Below are 21,537 nucleotides of genomic sequence, written 5' to 3' on the forward strand. Positions count from 1 at the left end.
CACAGGGACATATAAACAGTATTCCAATAGGAGGCAGGTGACACAGCCTCCGGCAGAACCACAGCAGCAGGAGTGCCACACACAGTATGACACAACATTCTTTGCACATTATACTTCAAGGTTTGTCACAAGTTTGTGCGCATTAGCGATTAGATTATGGAAATACTTATAGGGAAAAAATACTGTATTGCTGACAGTTATTTCAGCAATGAAATTATAATATTGCATGTGTGTCACCGATATGAAATCTGACTTGGTCAATATTACCATGTAGTAGCATTTACAGTGCCATTGCTTTCCATAGAAGGCCAGTGCCATGCTTCCATTAGTCCTATGCTTAATACCTTGCTGTGCTTGGGTCAGGGGATGTCATGGTAAATATGTAAGCATCTGTGAGGCTTTCTAGTAGAGGGAGCCCTCTTCACAATTCTGTGGGGCAGATGTTTGCTATGAAGCTGAAAAGATTCAACAGTAAATAGAAGATCACGATTAAGCAAGATCATGATTAAACAAGAATTTCAATAAAATGTAATTGCTGTAAAATCACTATATATTGTGGCATTGCAGTAAGAAATGTAGTAGAATGCAGTGTTCTGTAATATTTTGGACAGTGAATAAAGCTTGAAAGCACAGCTGATAATTAAATTGTCTGTAGTGAGGTACACAAGTTCACCTAACGAGACTAACAAGCAATACCAGTTAGGGTACTTCCAAAATAGTGTACTGTGCAGCCGAAGTTGATTTTCAAGTTTGTGCAACTGACTCCAGCGCTACACTCCCTGGAATATTCAAAACGTCTGGGCGGATCAGTCGTTGTCCTGGAAACTTCTGTGGGGCAGAGTGGGAGGGGCAAACAGCTGGAACAAGCGCTATATAACCACCTACGTGCGAGTTGCGATGTCAAAAGTTGTTGCAACTGGACAACATTTGGAGAGCTTTCTGACAAGAAAATATTTATTTTTCAAGGATCATTACTCAGTAAACAAGGACCGTCTGAACAATGTGCGGTAAGTCAAATAAACATCCTTGTTGCTGGCGTGATTAAGCACAGACAAATACATACAGAAATGCTTTACTGTGAGAGTATCCAAAGCTCAGACCAGTGCTTTCTTAAGTGTATGGCTAGCTGGAAATGGGACGTTAAATTTCGTTTTGAATTTTAAGAGATGATTGTAATTAAACTATAGGCTATAGGGGCAATATATCCTTAAAATACATGTAATCCAAAACACTGATGACGTGTCATTTTCTTGGGATTCTGCTAAAATTCTGCTCTTTAATGTTATTAAATAAATAAATAAAGTAGGCTACCTACCAGCCGCAAATAATAATTAAGAGTTAATTGTAACAAGCCTATCAGCATCTATTAGCATCCAAACGGCAAGTAATGTACGAGTATAATAAGATAGCCCTTTGTGATAAGTAAATGCAGTTTAATTATTTGAAAACACTAGGAAATGACGGTGTTGCAGTAAAGTTATAGTGTAGTATATAGGCTGAGCACTCCAGTTACACTACGGGCGCACATCTGCAGTTCAGCGGGTTCTGGTCCCGAAACAGTGGTGAGGGGAGCAGCAACTGAGCCAAGAGGCTGAGCTTATGTTGCAGGCTATTGAAGTTGTAGTTCAAATTGGACGTGGGGGGGGGGGGCGTCGGGGGCGACCGTTTAAATGTAAAATGTATTAAGTATATCGATGAACCACTTCGTTGATGATTTCAATATGTAGTTCTGGTTATCGTAATGAACAATTGGAATACTTGTGTTCATTATAGTGAATACAGTCCCAATAATAACTTTGTACATATGACGCACTTACTGCAAACAGTGCCAGTATATGCTAAAATATCGACGGATGTCACAGAATTTTGCAATGGTGACTTATTAATTTTCTTATATAGTCCCAGTTACCTTGCTTGTTGTGTGCATAGAGTAAGATCTATGTTTATTTCAGATATGGTAAATCAATTTACTGCTTTCATGTCCACAACATTTAATCCCGCACAACCGGATTTATCTGAATGGTAGAATGTACCGGATTGTACCTCAAATCTCAGTCGACAATCTCTGTTTATTTTTCAAGTTTTAAAATAACCTTATTTAAATAACTAATTGCATCAAACACCTATCATTGCCAATTCAATGGCATATACAACAGTCCATAACTGCGAATCTCAAAACCTCTTCACAATAATAGAATGGAGTGATTTTGATTTAACGTGTAAACAGTCTCAGTGAAAACTTCTAGTTGCCATAGGGCTTCAAACGATTTCAGTAGTTCTATGAGACTCACTTCGTATTGTAACAACTGTGTTCTGCAGTCGAGGTAATTTCCTAATTTTTACCTTGGCAGAACATTCCGCCACTGGCAATGTCACTGTGAACTGGCGTCTGAACACGCAGTTTAGTTTACCTGTGCGGAACACTGCAAGCACTGTATCCTATTCTCAATGGTCAGCTGTGCTAGCAGCAGCCCCCTTTCACTGATACATTGAAAAGTTAGAGGACCTAGGAACTTTTATAAGTGGCGTTTAAACAATCCTAACATGTAATTAGTGGAAGATTGGTACTTTTGTAACGTAAACAAACAGTTGTGCATTTAATTTTTTTAATGCTAAATGTTCAGGTAGAATGCTGATTACAGACAGTATCATATGAGCCAACTGTAGACCCCCGTCGAACTAAACACTGCCTAGAATCACTGTAACTAGCTGTACTCACAAAGCTGAGACCAATTTGGTATTCAGCTTTTACACTTTTTATTAGTCAAACCCGATGGACTATGCTAACGCAGAAGTCTGTAGAAATGTTTGCAACAGGCAGTTGAAATGTAGTAATCTGTGTAAGCCTATATTGGCTGTTAAACGCATGTGAATATGGATATGTCTTTAATATTTCTTGTCTGTCTTTTTGTAAAGGAATTTTTGCATACCTGAACTACAGAGTTCCCCGTACCAGGAAGGAGATTTTTGAGACGCTGGTGAAAGGGCTCCAGAGACTAGAGTACAGAGGCTATGATTCGGCAGGTATGTATTGGTTTATAAATGAATATGCAGGACAGAAGCACCACAAGAGCATCCCCGACAGATTCCTTCATCCTGACTATTCACGTGGGCCTGGAGGTTTGTGTTGACTGCTAGCTTGTTTTACTTGTAAAGCTGGATTCAAACTCAGGCCTTCAGAGGTTAAAGGCAGGATATTGAATTACCACCCCCAGCAGGGACACTGTCAGCATTTGTATCTACTGTCTTTCTAAAACATTACTGTGCTAACAGCATAGGGAAAGCATGGTCAATTCAGAGTATAAAAACAGGACACTGCAAGCTTTATTAAAAGGATGCTTCACATCTGCCTGTATTAAATGGTAAGCAAGTAGCTTAAGCTCTTGTGTTTCTTGTTGGCATTATCAGGAGTTGCTGTTGATGGACCCAACAGTAATGAGAGGAATAGCAGTATCTGTCTGGTCAAGAAGAGAGGCAAGGTGAAGGCGCTGGATGAAGAGCTTTACAGTGAGTTCAACTCTATTACCTCTGCGTTTTTAGTCTGAAGTTACACATAGGAGCAGATGTTATCTTTTGACCTTCTGAAACAATAGTTAAAACTGGAAAGGTGCAAACACAGACTTGCTTTATGTCCTGAGTCCCAGTGTTGTAATGTACAGTGATCTGTTTTCAGAACAAGATAGCATGGACCTGGAGGCAGAACTGGACACACATTTTGGAATCGCACATACCCGCTGGGCAACACATGGAGTGCCAAGCGCAGTCAACAGCCATCCACACCGCTCCGACAAAAACAATGGTATCTATCTCGTGATTAGCTTGTGCATTGTTATTCACCAGTAATCATTTACTTAGTTCAGCTCATTGGATGTATTTACCAGGGTAAGAACCCATTGAGATAGTCGTCTTATTGTCAGAGGTCCTAGCAAGATGGCAGAAGTTACAACACACAGTCATGCTGCAATTCAAATACAGAACAGTCAGACAAAACCGTTACAGTTAGTGTCATAAAAATGGGATAACATCAATGGTGAATTTGCTGTTGATTTAAAAGCAAAGGCACATTTTCTGCAATAAGTGATATAAAACTAGCAACAAACAACGTATTTGCGGAAAGGTGAAAACATTGATCTGAGTAGTGCATGAACAGGACCTGCGACTTTATTTCCCATTGGTAATCTCTTAGGCCAACAAAATGTTGGTTTACACATGAGCCCAGACTGAATGTGGTTATGCTTTTTGTCTTGCATTGCACCATGCACTGTATGCGTTTACGTTTTGAAATCACCAAAATGGAACAATCACAGATTCAAAAGTCTTATACAGGTCATGTATGCTAAGATAATCCACAGACTTTAATTCTTTGCTTTTTGTTCTTCTTCAAGAATTTGTTGTGATTCACAATGGCATCATCACCAACTACAAGGAGCTGAAAAAGTATCTGGTAAGTCTAATGGCACTGTAACCTGGTCCCCTGGAGGAACATCCTGCTGTAATAACATGTGGCCTGAACTGTGCTGTTCTCTATTGCAGCAGATAAAGGGATACGAGTTTGAATCCGAAACAGACACGGAGGTCATTCCCAAACTGATCAAGTATGTGTTTGACAACTGGGAAAGCGAGTACGTCAGCTTCTCTTCCCTTGTGGAGAGAGTTATTCAGCAGCTGGTGAGTACACCTTTGTCATGTGTGTAAACAAAGCTGTTTGACAAACATTGCATGTTGTTTTGAAAGGAGTAGTATTGCTTTTAGGGTCGTCAGTGCTCTTCAGTATTTCACTGTAACAGAAAACGTGACTTGTCAAATAAATAAATCATATATAAAAATAACCAAACACTATTACCTTCTAATAAAGAATTGGTAAAATGGATTGTAGCTGATAAAAAAGTACCAGATGGTACCATTAGTGTTATAAACAAACACTTATTATTTAGGCCTACATTTTGACCACCTTTTCATTTTCTGTAGCATAAATAATGCTTTCCTTATGTTTGAGTGTAAAACCTGGATTACAGTTTGTGTTAATCCCAGGAATTGTTTGGGAACTGCAAATGCTTTGCTATGAGGGTTAAAACTAGCTGCAGTACTAAACCATTTCCACCTAACCTCCCTGAAATGCATTCTCAAACCTTGCCATGTAGATGTCTTACAATAGTCTGTCTATTCCTTGTCCTTTCAGTGGTAGTAGTGGTGGTATTTTTCCACTATTTCACTATGGATCAGCTAATAACCTCACCTTGGCTTGAGTCCAGGAGAATGCTTTTACAGCAACAGTAGATGAATGGGGGAGACATAGGGAGTGGGTTTCAAGAAAAATGTCTGATTTACTTTTTTGAATCAGGCTTCTTTTCACTCTTTTTCTTACAGGAGGGGGCCTTTGCACTGGTTTTCAAGAGCATCCACTATCCAGGCGAAGCTATTGCCACCAGGTTTGTGTTTTTGCAGTATTCTTCTTCTTGTTTGTAGTGTTTGTCTCTGCCTGTAGTCGTGGTGCACCCAGTCTCTGTGTCTTCACTTGCTGTCACTCTGCCCTGCCCTCTTATCAGTAGCAGACACTTTCCACGTCCTTGGAAACATTCTTGCTTTAGTCAGGACGGTGCTTTTTACATTGTAATCATGAGCGACAGCCACCCAGTTATCAAAGAGACCACCCACTTCTTACTGCCAAATCTGTTAATGACTGAACCTTTTTAAAGGTTTTATTTTCTTATTATAATTTTATCAGCACTACCACTGCTCCCCCCTTTTCTACCGTTGGGGATGTTTTGATTCAAGAACCCAGTATACAAAGATAACACCATTGAGGAAATGTTTGTTCTGCACTGTAGTTCAGTCTCATGCCAGTTGTCCATGTGATATACAGGAAGGGAAGCAGGATATAGCAGTTAGTTATTAATCATGTTAGTAAAGAAAACAAGAGGTAAGAAAGCAGCCCCACAATCAGTTTTCTGCTAAACATAATTTCTTATGTGCCTGTCAGCCACAGTCCTCTATCCTGTATTCCTTCTTGTGTGCTCTTGTGTCATAAAGGAGACATTCAAGTTTGCGTGCATTCTTCAAAGGTAGTACAGCTATTGTGACTCTCTTTTTGGAGCCTACTTTGCACCACCTGCTTTAATGACAGATTCAAGCTTAATTTAGCACAGAAAGTTACAAATTTAAATAGGATTGCCTTTTTCCAAATGTTTGTAATACTGATAAGATTTTACAGGCAACACCAATAGTTTTAATATTATCTATTCTGCATTTTCCCTGGTTAGTTACGTGAAATAAATAGATAAATAAAAGCAAACGGGACATTTTAATTCACATTTGGCCAGAGCTATTTATCCTTTTTGTACACGAAAATAAATAACCAAGCAACTCGGAATGGTGTGTTACGTTTTGAAATATTAGCTGTCTTTTAACAAAAACTGTGAAAAACATCTTGATAAATCTCATGTGTGGTTTCAGATCCTGTAAATAACTCCTTTGCTGTTCTGACATTTCTAAATTTCTCTCAGCTTTATAGCAGCTGCAGTGAAAGATGGCATAAATTAAAATAGCCTAAAATACCTTTTATATCATCTATCGCCTTTTTATGACTCTTGACTAACGCATTTAGGGCTAATGAAAGAAATATGAAAATGTTTTTTAGTGATGAACGTGTGGGCTGGTTGAAGCCACTGTGTTTTGGATTGCTTTATTTCCTCCCTTTCTGCCAGTGCACTCTCATGAATGGGGTCTATTCATTAGAGCTGGCCCAGGGCCTTGCGTGAATGCTGAGTGCTCTGGCTATGACTCAGGGGACAGCAGAAATGAAGCCTATGCATATAGAGCCGTCCTTGCATGGTTTAGACAAGGGAAATAATTGTGGAGTTGTTTGGAAAGAGCTTTGGGAGTGGAAATAAACAGAAAGTAAGCCACACAATACATCAATAAGATAATACAGGTTACCTTGCAAGTAAGACAGCTCGATAATGGATTGGGCAAAGAGCCAAGTAAAGGAGTAGTAAAGTGGTAGTAAAGCAGTAGTAAAGTGGTTATGTTTGTGCCCCGTTGCACATGCAGCCAAGACCAAGTTCTGGGCACTTGTAAAATAAGAGGGAATGGAGTGAGGGGGTGAATTGGAAGGGCAGGGAAGACCAGGGGCGACAAGTGAAGCGTCCAGGGGAAGATATTGTGTTTCCTGCGACTAATACAAGGTTTAATGTATCATGTGGTTTCTTTGTAGTTATTTTATTTCACTGTTTCTCTTAAAATAATAAGTGTACATGTAGAAATGTGGAAGAATTCAGTCAATGTAACTAGGGCTTTCAAATGCTTAAATGGCATTGGTCTTTGAGGTTTTTCAGAGATCTGAATACATTTAAAACAAATTACATTGAACTTGATAAGTAAATACTTACTTGCTAATAACAATTTGGAGTGAAAGTCATTGAGTATCAGCAGATAGCAGTACTGCCATCCTAAAATGCTGATACTGTAGCTGTTTGATCATCGACCTGATTCCATTGCATTTCTTATTTTTTGTGCTAATGATAAGATTAAAATTACCCAGGCTGAGGGCGAAACACCAGCAGGATTAATATATTATGGGGGGTTATTGAGCCCATAATCTCTTTACAAAAAAATGCAAGTTAGTTACGTAGATTACAGTATGTACCTGGAACTGGAATGCACTCCTCAAGTGTCGGTGGCTTTTTTGAATCGGTGTGTTTCAGAGGTTTCAGAAGATGTGTTTTTTGTTGTTGTTTTTTTGAGCGTGTGTAATTATAACTAAGTACATTTCCATAACAAATCTAACAAGGTATTTGTTTTGTTTTCGATGCCAACAGGAGAGGGAGCCCCCTGCTGATCGGTGTGAGAAGCAAGTTTGACCTGTCCACTGAGGAAATTCCAATCACCTACAATAACAGTAAGTCTTAACGCTGGTAGAATACCTGCCTGTGTCACACTGGCAAAGTTACAACATTTTATTACATTTATTAGATTTCAAACGAGCCACCCGAGCCTGTGCAGCCCTCACCCAGCCGTATGTGTCATTCTGGATCCGGTGAAGCTGTCTAAACTAATCCATTTGTTCTTTTTAGCATTACCGAAGTCCATTTTTAGTGACATTCCCTTAAAGGTGTATGATGCGGCCGGGTCACAGGAGTCTGGTGCTAGCATAGGTGGAGTATGCCATTTTAAAGTGGTCACCTTCCTATCCTGTTCTGATCCTGGGTAAATCGGGTGCACCTCATTGCTTATTCCCTGTGATTATCTCCCTCAAACTATATCACTTTGAACTTTGTTTGTTCTGATATAGGGTACAATCATCTCTTTAACAATCACACACTGAAGTAAATCATTAATTATACTTTATTGCAAAGTCATTAATTGCACTTTATTGCTAAGTGCCTTTCAGTGGTAACATGTATGTTGATATACTACATGTGTGTGTAAACATAGATTTGCCACACTGCCACATCCCACAGAAATGAAAGTGTATTTTTGATCATGATTTATAAACTCACGGAGATGATAAAGTCAGCAGGCCACCTTGAGAAATAAAACTTTTGAAATGGAGACACCAATAAAAGTGGAACCACATTTCTAGTTTGACTAGTTGCCTATAAGTGTTATTGCATGACCTGATTAATGTGGCTTCTATTCCAACTGATAATCTAACTATATATTATATGTTATATGACACGTGCAATCTCTTTATTAACTTTCATTGGGTTTCCAAGTCCTGTTGTCATGAAAACTGCACAACTTGGATGAACAAACATCACTTCGAGCTCATTGACAACCAGGACCAAACAAGACAAGACCAAAGCACCTGTCATATAATAGCTGTAACTATAGGATGCATGTTCTTGTAAACACACTGTGCCCTGTAGTTATTGCTTACGTATATATACACAGTGCTCAAGTACCAGTATAATAATTCAGTATTTGAGTACTATGTATAAAGGAAGTAATATATAGATATGTGGAGGAAAATGTAACACAGTATGCCATAAAGATCTTGACAAACAATTTTGCTTTGCATCTTGGGTTGCGTTTCTTACAAGAAGGTGGTTATCTTACACTTGGGATGACAAACAGAATTGTGTCATTCTCTTCTAATCAAATAAAACCTCATTAATAATATATTTCATGGGACAAAATTTATAGCATCTTGTTTTTCTGCCTTTAGGTAATTTTAAAAATGAAAACAATGAAAATGATGCTAACAGGAAGCAGAGACTTAACAGTTTGACCTGTCTCTATTCTGTTGGAGACCTGAAAGCGGTGGAATATTACTTTGCTTCTGATGCCAGGTAAAGCATAACATAATACATCAATAATACATCAATAATACATCGATACCCGTATGCTTTAAGTCATAGTCTCCCCACCAATTTTACTCCAATATTACATTATTATAAAATGGGTATTTTAAATACTGTATCCCGATTGGTCAAAACCGGTCACACGGGGGTGTTGATATTACAGCATATTACCATGGGTCGGCACTTCTTTTCAAAATGGGGCAAATCACTGGTAGATATCCATACGCCACTAGAATCTTGAAAAAACAAAACAAAACAAAAACACGCCATAACCAGATTTATGTAAATATTGACCTTTTGGGAAACCGAAGTGTAGCTGAGATTTTGAATGAGTCTGAATCGGACACCATTGACTCAAATTCAAGTAGTGAAAAAAAGCAAAAGTAAGTATTCAAATCAAACTCGACATTCTGATCGTTGTGCCCCTTCTCCCCTCGGTCGGTTGCATCTGCTGCCCCGCCTGCACAGCTGTGTGATCTGTGATGCAGAGTATTTATAAAAGCATCTTGACAGTTCCTGCAGTACCTTTCTCTCCACATAAATTTGTCCCGGTACGATAGTATCACCTCATCTGCTGTGCCTTGCATTTTTTCAAATTGTTTAACACTGGCCCAGTAGTTCTTCACGTTGTCCAGCCGTAAACCACAAAGTCAGTTTGATAAGTGACCGGGTATTCCATAATGCTAATCTGGTATTGAAACCTCCTGTCACTTCCGTGGAAAACATTTAAAAAATAAAAAGAGCAGCACTGCCATCTGATTCTGTCGCAGATCTTGTGAAGAAGGGTCTGCGTGACTAAAGGCAGACTCATTTGTGCTGTGTCATGATGAAAATGGGCAGTAATATTTTAATTTTATGAACAAACCAAGAATTATGTTCAATGTTCAATTCAACATCTATAAATTAATGCATTTTTTTTTTTAAAGTTACTGTATATGGAACTATTTTTCTTAGCTCAGTTTTAGACTTTTTTCTTTTGTTTTTCAATTTAGTTAGTTAACCCATTTTATAAGCTCAATAAGGCACTACATCATGGCTTGCAACGGTCCTGGGGCGTGGTGATATTAGAGTATATCACACACCCAGGGACATAGCCAGAGCTGACATCCTACTGTGTTCAATCTTAGGTTTCAAGCTATAGCTGGCAGTATTTATATGACTGCTTGGTATTTACTATTCAACCTCCAAATCTATGTTACACGGCAAACCAACAGAGAAAATTAAATGTCTTTTTTACTTTACCAGAATTTTTACATGAGCATCAGCATTTACGATGCCAAAAAACAAGCAAGGACACGACCTCGATGTCCTCATAGCTAGTTACGGTCATGCACACGCCCTTACGTGGCTTATTGCTTACATATTAGCCTCACTGTGGTCAAAGCCCCTTCAAAAAAACTGATGTAAGTCCACAGGGGGTACCAAAAAGCAGCCTGTAAATACAAGAGCCTACATTATATAGGACTGAAAGTGAATTCTAAAATAATATTTCACTGGGTTATACACAAAGAAAACCATATTATATATGGGTATAGTTTCTGATAGCCTGGGTTCACATGTGTCTCAGGTCACATAACCACACAATTAGGCATAATATGTGACAGTCTCTATAGCTGACTGGCTGAGGGTGTTGAGTTACCTTACAAAGCTGTAGGAATCTCTCATGAGGCCTTAACCTTAACCTAACCCTACCCCTTCACCAGTACTAAACTGACAAAAACAAATATGAGTAAAAACAGCATCCTTGTATGAATCAGCCTCTCCTAGGTTTAGCGTAGAAAGCGCTTGTACCTCCTGAGTGATCTGATTTCCTTGTTGTTTTGCGCAGTGCCATCATTGAGCACACCAACAAGGTGATCTACCTGGAGGATGACGACATCGCTGCAGTGGCTGAGGGCAAGCTCTCCATCCATCGCATGAATCGCTTAGCCGGGGATGACTCCTCCAGAGCCATCCAGACCCTTCAGATGGAGATGCAGCAGATCATGAAAGGTCAGGATGCACTTGATCACAAGCAGGACCCGTTCCTGCATATTGCTAGACATGAGGACGGCTCCCCACGGCATCCCTGGGCCTCTCTTGGTGGTCGTTTCTTTATAGATATTTTTATCAGAATTATGTTGCATAGATTTTGTTTAAATGTATGAAAAATATGATCAATCTTGAGCAATGGAAAAGGTGTTGAAGTGTACAATACCTTTCCATTTTGAGAAACAAGGCAACTCCCCATTGAAATGTTTCTTCAATCACATTTTACATTCTTTTTCATTGAAGGTAACTTTAAAGCTTTTATGCAAAAGGAAATCTTTGAACAACCTGAATCAGTCGTCAACACCATGAGAGGACGAGTCTGCTTTGAAAACAACACAGGTAACAAGTTCATTACTGTGTGCTGTATCCCATCCCTCCCCAACATTCTCATACAATTGAGACAAGCACTTGACACTTGGATATGCTACTTGAAAACCAAAAAAGAAACTGTCAGATCACTGCTACCAGTTTGTATTCCTGTTCTGCTCTTAGTTAAGAGCAAAAACCTAAATGAAACCTATTTCTGCAGTCAAATTTAATTCAGAATCAAAAGGGATTATTTTGTAAAAAGCAAAAATACATATAATACGTTTTTAAATAATTATTTCTTTTGTATTAGTTGATAAATCATTTTGTGTTATTTCAGTTATCCTTGGAGGCCTGAAAGACCACCTAAAGGAAATCAAAAGGTGTCGCCGTCTCATTGTCATTGGCTGTGGCACCAGTTTCCACGCTGCAGTAGCGGTAAGCTGCATTTCAATACAGATCAAACAGTACGCGCAACACTGCAGCGCTTCTCCTTGACATGTGATATTTGTCAGGATGTAACAGTGTGTTCTCCCCACTCCAGACACGGCAGATTCTCGAGGAGCTCACAGAGTTGCCTGTGATGGTGGAGCTGGCCAGCGACTTCCTGGACCGAAACACACCAGTCTTCAGAGATGATGTGTGCTTCTTCATCAGCCAGTCAGGTACCCCCTCACAGCCAGCCCATAGTCTCTGCTCTCCACTGGCCTCCCTTTCTATATATACATATTGACTTTGCATATTATTAATTATACTACAAGTCAGGACATTTATAAAAATAGCATTGAGAATGCCAGTTGTTATTTATTTGATCCTCTGCAATACTGTATTATCGTGTGTGATATTTATGGGTTTTATATGATATTAAAGGTCTTATCAACGTTCAATTGCAGGTGAGACCGCTGACACCCTGATGGCCCTGAGGTATTGCAAGGATCGCGGGGCGCTCACTGTCGGGGTGACCAACACTGTCGGCAGCTCTATCTGTAGAGAGACGAGCTGTGGAATTCACATCAATGCGGGGCCTGAAATTGGAGTGGCCAGCACAAAGGTAAAGAGCAGCTTTCCTTAAGCGCATACCCTTAGACCAGGGGCGGACAAACTTCCTGACCCTACAAGCCGCATACCAGCATTTTCATGGGGCAGAGGGCCGCAAGACACATACTGACAAGAAATGTTTGCGAGCAAGACATTTTAAATGCTATCATTGTTTTAAACATTACTTTTAATTCTCTCGAACATTATAAATAATCTTACACGATTTATTTCTGTTTATAATGTATGTATTATGCACTTTAAATGAAATATATTCAGTTATTATGAAGCAAAATACAATAACTGCCCTGATTTCACCGAAGACGCCACATAAAAAGACACATTTATGTAAGCATTCATTTTGACAAGCTCTTCCCTTGAAGATCTTAATGCTCAGTTTAAAAAAAAAAAGCAGCGTTTTGTTTGTTTTTATATGACTGCTGCGTGTATGAAATACTTTTGAGAGCCGCAGTGTGTATTAAATACTTTCATTCGAGCTGCAAAGTATGCATCACCAAGAATTTCACCGGGAGCCACACTTGAACAGCCTGGGAACCGTAGCTTGGTCACTTCTGCCTCAGACCACCTCTCTCTTTAAGACAATGACTCTCAGTCTATTTTGTTGTAATAGACTACACTGTGTTCTGACTAAATGAACAAATACAGTAGCCATAGTGTTTCTTCTCCTAGATCGATAAACCTTCTGTAGCTAAATTGATGGTTGTTCTTTTTATGTTTGAAGGTTACACAGTTTCTGGTAAGTGAATGCTCTAAAAACTGGGCTGTATTTATACCATGCCATTAAAGAACTTTATGTAATAAAGTTTTAGGAACCCACTGTGACATAGACAGGTGGAGTTCCAATCCTAAAAGGAACATATATGAAATATCACACTGGCCTGTTGTAATGGATCTCCTCCTTGCAACTAATGAGTTAACAACGCTGACATCAGCATAAGACTTGCCTCTTGACTACAGAGCTTGCTCTTTAGTTGACTGGTAAGACCTTACTCTGAACCGTGTGGTTTGCGGTTTGGGTCCAGCCCTTGCTGGGTAATTTTTTGTATTCAAACATTATTTTAAATGTGTAAGTCTTTGTGAATTGTCTGATTTACTGTAGCAGACATACACTGGGTGCCTATTAAAATATGTTTTCGTATGTCTTTTTCAGGCTTACACTAGCCAGTTTGTGGCATTCGTCATGTTTGGCTTGATGATGTCCGAAGACAGGATCTCCCTGCAGAAAAGGAGGCTGGAAATCATCAGCAGCCTGCAGGCTTTGCCAGGTGAGTGACCTCCTCACGTGACTGCTATCCCTCTCACTGCGTACAGGACTCGCTGTTTAACTGTGTACCCCGTGCACAGAGTTTGCAGTATAACAAAGCAAACATTATGACAGCCATCTGTGTAGGATTAAAGTGATACAGAGCATCCCTCAATGTTTTCAAGAAACGCATTGCATCACCTTTGCTGTGTCCTGTGTTGTCCGTATCGCATAGTTATATTTGTAAACATACTGTTGACTCTTGAAATGTCATCATTTCACATATCATGGTTCCTGAATCATACATTTATACATACAGGCTATACATTTATCAACATTTAGTCGGGAGCGGTCGACAGGAGAAAATCTCTTCTGAGGCTCACAGTGTATTCAGATCACTTTCTCCTTGCAATCAGCGCACCAGCGTTGTTGCAGGAGCGAGTATGAACTGGGTACACTGCGATGTGCAGAAGAGAAATGATCTTTCTCCTGGTGAATGTGAAGTTGAAAATATTTAATTCCCAAGTTGGTTTACATATGATGTGTGAATGAAAATTATCAAAACGATCGGGAATAATTTGAAAAAAATAATGCTGCGATATGGATAACATGGGATACAGGTAAGGTAAAGTAAAGTAATGTGTTTCTTGTAACAACTGCAGAGGGGTCTGTTTACAACCTGTTTGATTGAATCGCTAGTGTTGATCTGAAATCTGAGCTTTGGGTTTTCGCTTTCCAGTGATTACCAATAAAAGTGACACAGAACACTAACAACACTGTTTTCTGTCCTTTGCAGGTCAAATCAAGGCAGTTTTAGCCCTGGATAGTAAGATTAAGGAGCTTGCAGATGAGCTGTACAAGCAGAGATCTCTTCTTGTGATGGGCCGTGGGTTTAACTACGCCACGTGCTTGGAGGGAGCCCTGGTAGGTGTCCCATTGCCTAACTATCACACTCTTTGAAATAATGCACTTAGTGCTAATTCTAAAAATCTCATTTTAAAAGTCAATGCATAGTAAGTCTATCTCATAGTGACTTACTCTGGGTTGTGTAGTTTAAACCTATAAACAGTATACTTGACATTGAGGGGTCTCTTAATAAATTAAACAACGTGTGTACCTCCATCTGGGTTATTGCCCTACTTGTTAACATCACTAGATTGTATAAAAACTTTATGGTGGAAAAAGATCTCCCTCTTTAGGTCATTTAAGGAGAGCCCTGTGAAGGAGCTGTACTGATGAGTGTTGCATTGACTTGCAGAAAATCAAGGAGATCACTTACATGCATTCGGAAGGGATCTTGGCTGGAGAGCTGAAGCATGGCCCCTTGGCTCTCATTGACAAACACATGCCAGTTATCATGATCATCGTGAGAGACGCCTGCTACACCAAGTGCCAGAACGCCCTGCAGCAGGTCATTGCACGCCAGGTAAGAAACCCATTATGTATATAGAATGGGGAGGCTCTTCTCTATGAACTCTTATTCTTTTATATATTATATATATATATATATATATATATATATATATATATATATATATATATATATATATATATATATATATATATATCCATAAGGGAAGAGGATATGATGAGGCAGCTTGATACAATGCACAACATGAACATTGTTTAACCCACTCTCAAAATAAAATGTGGTGTGGAATTTTCGCAACTTATTTCTTGGGAATCAACAATACTACTCAATATTCCAATTCTTTATTAAGCAGAAGCAGTCATACAAGTACAGCACAAATGAGGATGCTATATTTGGTATAAAGAGATACAAAACAAGCTAATGAAACAAAAATGTAATACAAAATAAAAGTACACCATCAGGTACAAAAATAAAGATAGCCGTGCATCTCTAATAGCAGGACCCTCTTCGTATTGCTGTTTTACAGTTCTTGCTGGAGGCTGAGGTTGCTGTTCCTCTGCTTGCCTGAGCACCTCCTTACGGTCCTGTAATAATTTGGGGAACAAGCTTGTGGTTCACTTCAGTAGTATTCAGTAGTACACACACACACACAAACACAGATGCAGTGTGGGCGACAACACTAAAACATAGTATTAAAAAAGCAGGGACTATCCATCAGCAAATCAGATCTTTAAAATCAGATCTATTTACATCACACGTGATGACACGTGGATTATTTCTCATGAAACTGTTCTCTGCTCATTTAAACAGTATTTTGGGGACTTTCAAGGTTAACAGCACTAGAATCTAAGTGGGCCGTCAGCATGGCTAATTTAAATATACACCCCCTCCCGCTTTCCTACATTTGCATAGCGTAGGCGTTCCAAAGGGAAATGAGAGGCTTTATACAGACGTGCTCAAATTTGTTGGTACCCTTACAGCTCATTGAAATAATGCTTCATTCCTCCTGAAAAGTGATGAAATTAAAAGCTATTTTATCATGTATACTTGCATGCCTTTGGTATGTCATAGAATAAAGCAAAGAAGCTATGAAAAGAGATGAATTATTGCTTATTCTACAAAGATATTCTAAAATGGCCTGGACACATTTGTTGGTACCCCTTAGAAAAGATAATAAATAATTGGATTATAGTGATATTTCAAACTAATTAGTTTCTTTAATTAGTATCACACATGTCTCCAATCTTGTAATCAGTCATTCAGCCTATTTAAATGGAGAAAAGTAGTCACTGTGCTGTTTGGTATCATTGTGTGCACCACACTGAACATGGACCAGAGAAAGCAAAGGAGAGAGTTGTCTGAGGAGATCAGAAAGAAAATAATAGACAAGCATGGTAAACGTAATGGCTACAAGACCATCTCCAAGCAGCTTGATGTTCCTGTGACAACAGTTGCAAATATTATTAAGAAGTTTAAGGTCCATGGAACTGTAGCCAACCTCCCTGGGCGCAGCCGCAAGAGGAAAATCGACCCCAGATTGAACAGAAGGATAGTGCGAATGGTAGAAAAAGAACCAAGGATAACTGCCAAAGAGATACAAGCTGAACTCCAAAGTGAAGGTACGTCAGTTTCTGATCGCACCATCCGTTGCTTTTTGAGCGAAAGTGGGCTCCATGGAGGAAGACCCAGGAGGACTCCACTTTTGAAAGAAAAACATAAAAAAGCCAGACTGGAATTTGCTAAAATGCATATTGACGAGCCACACTCCTTCTGGGAGAATGTCCTTTGGACAGATGAGTCAAAACTGGAGCTTTTTGGCAAGTCACATCAGCTCTATGTTAACAGATGAAAAAATGAAGCTTTCAAAGAAAAGAACACCATACCTACAGTGAAACATGGAGGAGGCTCGGTTATGTTTTGGGGCTGCTTTGCTGCGCCTGCCACAGGGTGCCTTGAATCTGTGCAGGGCACAATGAAATCTCAAGACTATCAAGGCATTCTGGAGCGAAACGTACTGCCCAGTGTCAGAAAGCTCTGTCTCAGTCGCAGGTCATGGGTCCTCCAACAGGATAATGACCCAAAACACACAGCTAAAAGCACCGAAGAATGGATAAGAACAAAACATTGGACTATTCTGAAGTGGCTTTCTATGAGTCCTGATCTGAATCCTATCGAACATCTATGGAAAGAGCTGAAATTTGCAGTCTGGAGAAGGCACCCACCAAACCTGAGACAGCTGGAGCAGTTTGCTCAGGAAGAGTGGGCCAAACTACCTGTTAACAGGTGCAGAAGTCTCACTGAGAGCTACAGAAAACGTTTGATTGCAGTGATTGCCTCTAAAGGTTGTGCAACAAAATATTAGGTTAAGGGTCCCATCATTTTTGTCCATGCCATTTTCATTTGTTTTATTATTTACAATATTATGTTGAATAAAAAATCAAATGCAAAGTCTGATTTCTATTAAATATGGAATAAACAATGGTGGATGCCAATTACTTTTGTCAGTTTCAAGTTATTTCAGAGAAAATTGTGCATTCTTCGATTTTTGTGGAGGGGTACCAACAAATTTGAGCACGTCTGTATGTAAACACAAAAAGGTTTATTTCACGAGAAACAGACGTCTCTAGAAAAGCAAACACTCATGTAACGTGGCCTGTTGTCGCTTTCTCTTCTGTAGGGTTGCCCGATCATCATATGCTCCGAGGATGACCCTGAGAGTATGAAGAATGCTTACAAGACCATTGAGATCCCCCACACAGTGGACTGTCTCCAGGGAATCCTAAGTGTCATCCCCCTTCAGCTGATGTCCTTCCACCTGGCGGTACTCCGGGGATATGATGTAAGTTGAACTAAATCGGTAGGGCAAAATAGGTTGAGTCTCAACTCAAACTGTAACCTGTAACCACAATATACTGATACCTAGGCATAGACATCTTGAAAGGTGTACACTATCGTAGGTGGAGAAAGCTTTACATTAAGAGAACTGAAAAGGACCCCTTAGTGCACTTCTGGTATTCGGTACACCATGAAGTATTAGTGTTTTTAACCTTCAGGTGGCTAGTTAGAATGCCTGCATAGCGAGTATTGTGTTATGTAATGTATCCCATTTAAACTACACTGATATAGGTGATATGTTAGGGCAGATTTAAATTGAGTTACAGTGCAAAGTATTTCTAAAAGATAAAATGATACAGCCATTGACATTTAACATGATGTTTACATTGACACCCTAAATGACAGTGTTAAACATTTGTACCTGTATGTCAGTTTAAATGCCAACACAATGCTGATCTGAACTCTGATCCACTGACGTCTTTGTGTTTTTTATTCAGGTTGACTGCCCAAGAAACCTGGCGAAGTCTGTTACTGTGGAGTAATCCTGTGAATAAACTGGAATAAACAGCTTTTCTGTATAAATATCAAAAGACATAGACAGAATGAAACGATTGTAAAAAGGCTTTGATAATGAAGAAGACCTGTTTGAAGAAACACTATGCAGTTTGAATTGCCGTTTTGTGCCTTATCCATTAGGCCCTTTGCTTCAGCTTTTAAAATTTTTTACTGAACAATTCCTAGGGTTATCAATAGGTATAGTTTAGTTGGGCTCACTCAAACATACATTTATGCAAATACTATTTTTTGAAGGAAATTCATTACTCTTGAAAGAATGGGACTTAATAATAATAAACAATACGGTTCAGTCGATATGGTTTAAAATATTTGTCAAGATTTCCTCAAAAGGAAAATATTATACATTCTTGGGAAATTGTATGTAAAAAATAACAATGAAGATGTAGAAGCTTTACGGTTAAAAAAAAAAAAGTTTACTTGTTTTGCAAAGGATAGAGGTTTTATATTGTGCAATATTTAAAGCTCTGTTAACTGCCAACCTTTTATGTTAACAGAGCTTTCATAGTTTGAAAAGTTTTACATTATTTATAACTTTTTGGAAAGGGAAAGGTTTAAGTTATTTTTCCTACCTTTTTTTAGAGATAGTGTTTTACTGTACATGTTATTTTATATGTATTTTTGTGAGTCATACTGGAAGCTGTGACAATTGGTTTACCTATGTAAGTAAATAAAGAAGAGGCCTTTTATTTTAAAAAAAGGAGGATAGTTTATATATTTTTATTATATTAAGGGATCTGTGGTTCTGTGAATGTTCAAAAAGGCAAATTAAAAAATATGTTGATACATCTGTGTTAAGTTTCTTTCTTAATGTTGTTCCAGTTACATTGAGATATGTGTATTACTGTGAAGGGGCAGCAACACAAAGCTAGAAAAGCCACAGGTCTTCAGTGTTTGTATTGCAGAGACTGTCTTGTGAGCCATGGTTAAAACAATTGGAAAGCCTCACCGAAATGAATTGTTTAGATAATTGATTGATTTAAGCTGTATAAAAGCACCTGAGTAGGTTTGATAGGAAGTTGATATGGGACAAATGGACCTGTGTGAACTGTCTAAAGAAGTGTTAAAAACTCACAAAGGAAAACTTTTAGTTTTTGTTATAAAGCCCTGAAAGGGATGAATTTTGTTACACCATATGTTTTTCTTTCCCCAGAACAGGCCTGCAAACAACAAAAAAAGAGTCCTAAAGCACAATTTTGACTTTTGACTATTACCCTGAAGAAACCCTTTATGATTCACATTTATATACCAGTAAAGGATTATTATTATTATTGTGTTTTATCATAAGGCCACAGCAGACAGCTCAATTAAACTAGAAAATAAGAGTCATTTTATCTTAACAGTGTTTCCATTCCCAAAGGCAAGGGGCTTCCTTCCTCACTGAAGCCATTTGCTGCTCTGTTACTCCGAACCTGAAGCAGCAGGAAGATAAAAACAGCTCGGTGAAGCAAAGAAATAAAAAAGTGCTACACAGCTTTCAACACTGGGCTTGCCACAGCAAAACAATCTGTATTGTGTCATAGTTGATTTATTATGTGGGTGTGGAGGAGTGCCTCTTAATTGTTATATTTTGAAGCGAGTTGTTGTACAGGGGAGTTCTATTTCCTTTGATCACAAGATTTGCAGTAGAACATCTTCTGTTCATCAGTTGTGTAGATGGTTGTAATGGGTGTACTTTTAATGTGTGGGTATCCGCTGAGAAACAAGAGAGACACGAGAGTTTGCGATTGAAACGCCACTCAGGCGTCCAGGTTTTATTAAACACACACAGGCAGTAGCAGTGGTTGATGGCTGCCACTAGGGTACCAGTTTTGCCCAAGGCACCATTTGTAACCTGTATGGAAACCTGCTGGAAAGGTGCTTTAAATCATGCACATGTATGTCATTTTCTGTGTCTAGCTTTAAGGTAACTGTTTACATGCATTTCTTTCTTTTAAAGATAGCTACATAATGTGTGTATGTTGTAAGGGTCAGAGCCAATCGTAGAATGCTACTAGGTACTCCACCTAAGAAAGTGTACTGTATAGCAAGATTTTTTTATATATATTTGACCCATAATATTAACGTTATAGTTTATTACATGTGATATAGCTATTGCTTGGAACTTTCTGTCCGAAAAGAAATCACCACAATGCACAAACAGCATCCATAAATCGTAGCGATTTAGGGATGCTGTTTGTGCATTGTGGTGCTAGAACATTAATTAAAAAAGGGGAGGTGCTGTTTTTCAGATTAGTCTGTTAATCTGTGCTACCGGTAGCCCTGAGGGGGAGATGCAGATTTTTAGAACACCAGCACTGAGCACAGTGATATTATCAGCAGCAAATCCACATTGACTCCCATTGTATTGTGACAGGGAGATTTCAATAACAGACAGAGGGTGACTTTAGTAATATGTTAAATGAATTCTAGCTAACAGAATAATTCATGAATCATACCTGTTGTGCACTTCTATTAGCTACATAGGTCTCAATGTAGTTTTGAAAGAAACATGTCATAGCACACGTTTCGAGTTGTTTGTTTGAACTTTATATCTCGTACTACTTCGGTTTATTGTTAGGTCATCTGTTTGCACTTCCTGTGTCATTTCAACCCTGCAGTGTCTTCTCGGTCAAAGCGTGTTACTGGCTGAAAGCATGTCAGGTGGCTGAAAAATGTCACCCGCTAGGTGAAAGATCAAACAAGTGCAACTCTCTAAGTAAACCGAGTGCAGTACCATATGTCACGCTTTAAAATAATAATACAGTCAAACTGGACATGTGGGAGTTAGTTATATATCCAAGTGTGCAACGTGTTATGAATTATGCAGATTTATTTTG

The 21,537-nt window shown here is 38.9% G+C and overlaps 1 protein-coding gene across 2 annotated transcripts; it reads left to right on the forward strand.

Moving 5' to 3' along the window:
* Positions 1-873: 873 nt before the first annotated feature.
* LOC117412947 (glutamine--fructose-6-phosphate aminotransferase [isomerizing] 2-like) lies at positions 874-19,504 on the forward strand. Of its 2 annotated transcripts, XM_034021602.3 has the most exons (20): positions 874-1,007; positions 2,917-3,024; positions 3,409-3,507; positions 3,674-3,799; positions 4,386-4,444; positions 4,534-4,668; positions 5,368-5,429; positions 7,818-7,897; positions 8,073-8,153; positions 9,167-9,290; positions 11,131-11,294; positions 11,577-11,672; positions 11,980-12,077; positions 12,184-12,304; positions 12,533-12,690; positions 13,846-13,960; positions 14,735-14,862; positions 15,197-15,364; positions 17,988-18,149; positions 18,643-19,504. In XM_034021602.3, exons 1-20 carry the CDS (start codon positions 1,001-1,003, stop codon positions 18,685-18,687), a joined length of 2,136 nt encoding a protein of 711 aa, XP_033877493.3. In that variant the 5' UTR covers positions 874-1,000; the 3' UTR covers positions 18,688-19,504. The 2 variants fall into 2 exon arrangements, with proteins under 2 accessions (XP_033877493.3, XP_033877494.1); XM_034021603.3 differs by lacking the exon at positions 8,073-8,153.
* Positions 19,505-21,537: the final 2,033 nt, after the last annotated feature.

The sequence above is a fragment of the Acipenser ruthenus genome, chromosome 23, assembly GCF_902713425.1.
Source record: "Acipenser ruthenus chromosome 23, fAciRut3.2 maternal haplotype, whole genome shotgun sequence".
NCBI lineage: Eukaryota > Metazoa > Chordata > Actinopteri > Acipenseriformes > Acipenseridae > Acipenser > Acipenser ruthenus.

Coding starts and splice junctions, on each gene's coding strand:
- LOC117412947 (XM_034021602.3), top strand. Junction 4,669..5,367: donor AGAGAGTTATTCAGCAGCTG/GTGAGTACACCT, acceptor TTTTTCTTACAG/GAGGGGGCCTTTGCACTGGT. Junction 12,078..12,183: donor GTTTCCACGCTGCAGTAGCG/GTAAGCTGCATT, acceptor TCCCCACTCCAG/ACACGGCAGATTCTCGAGGA.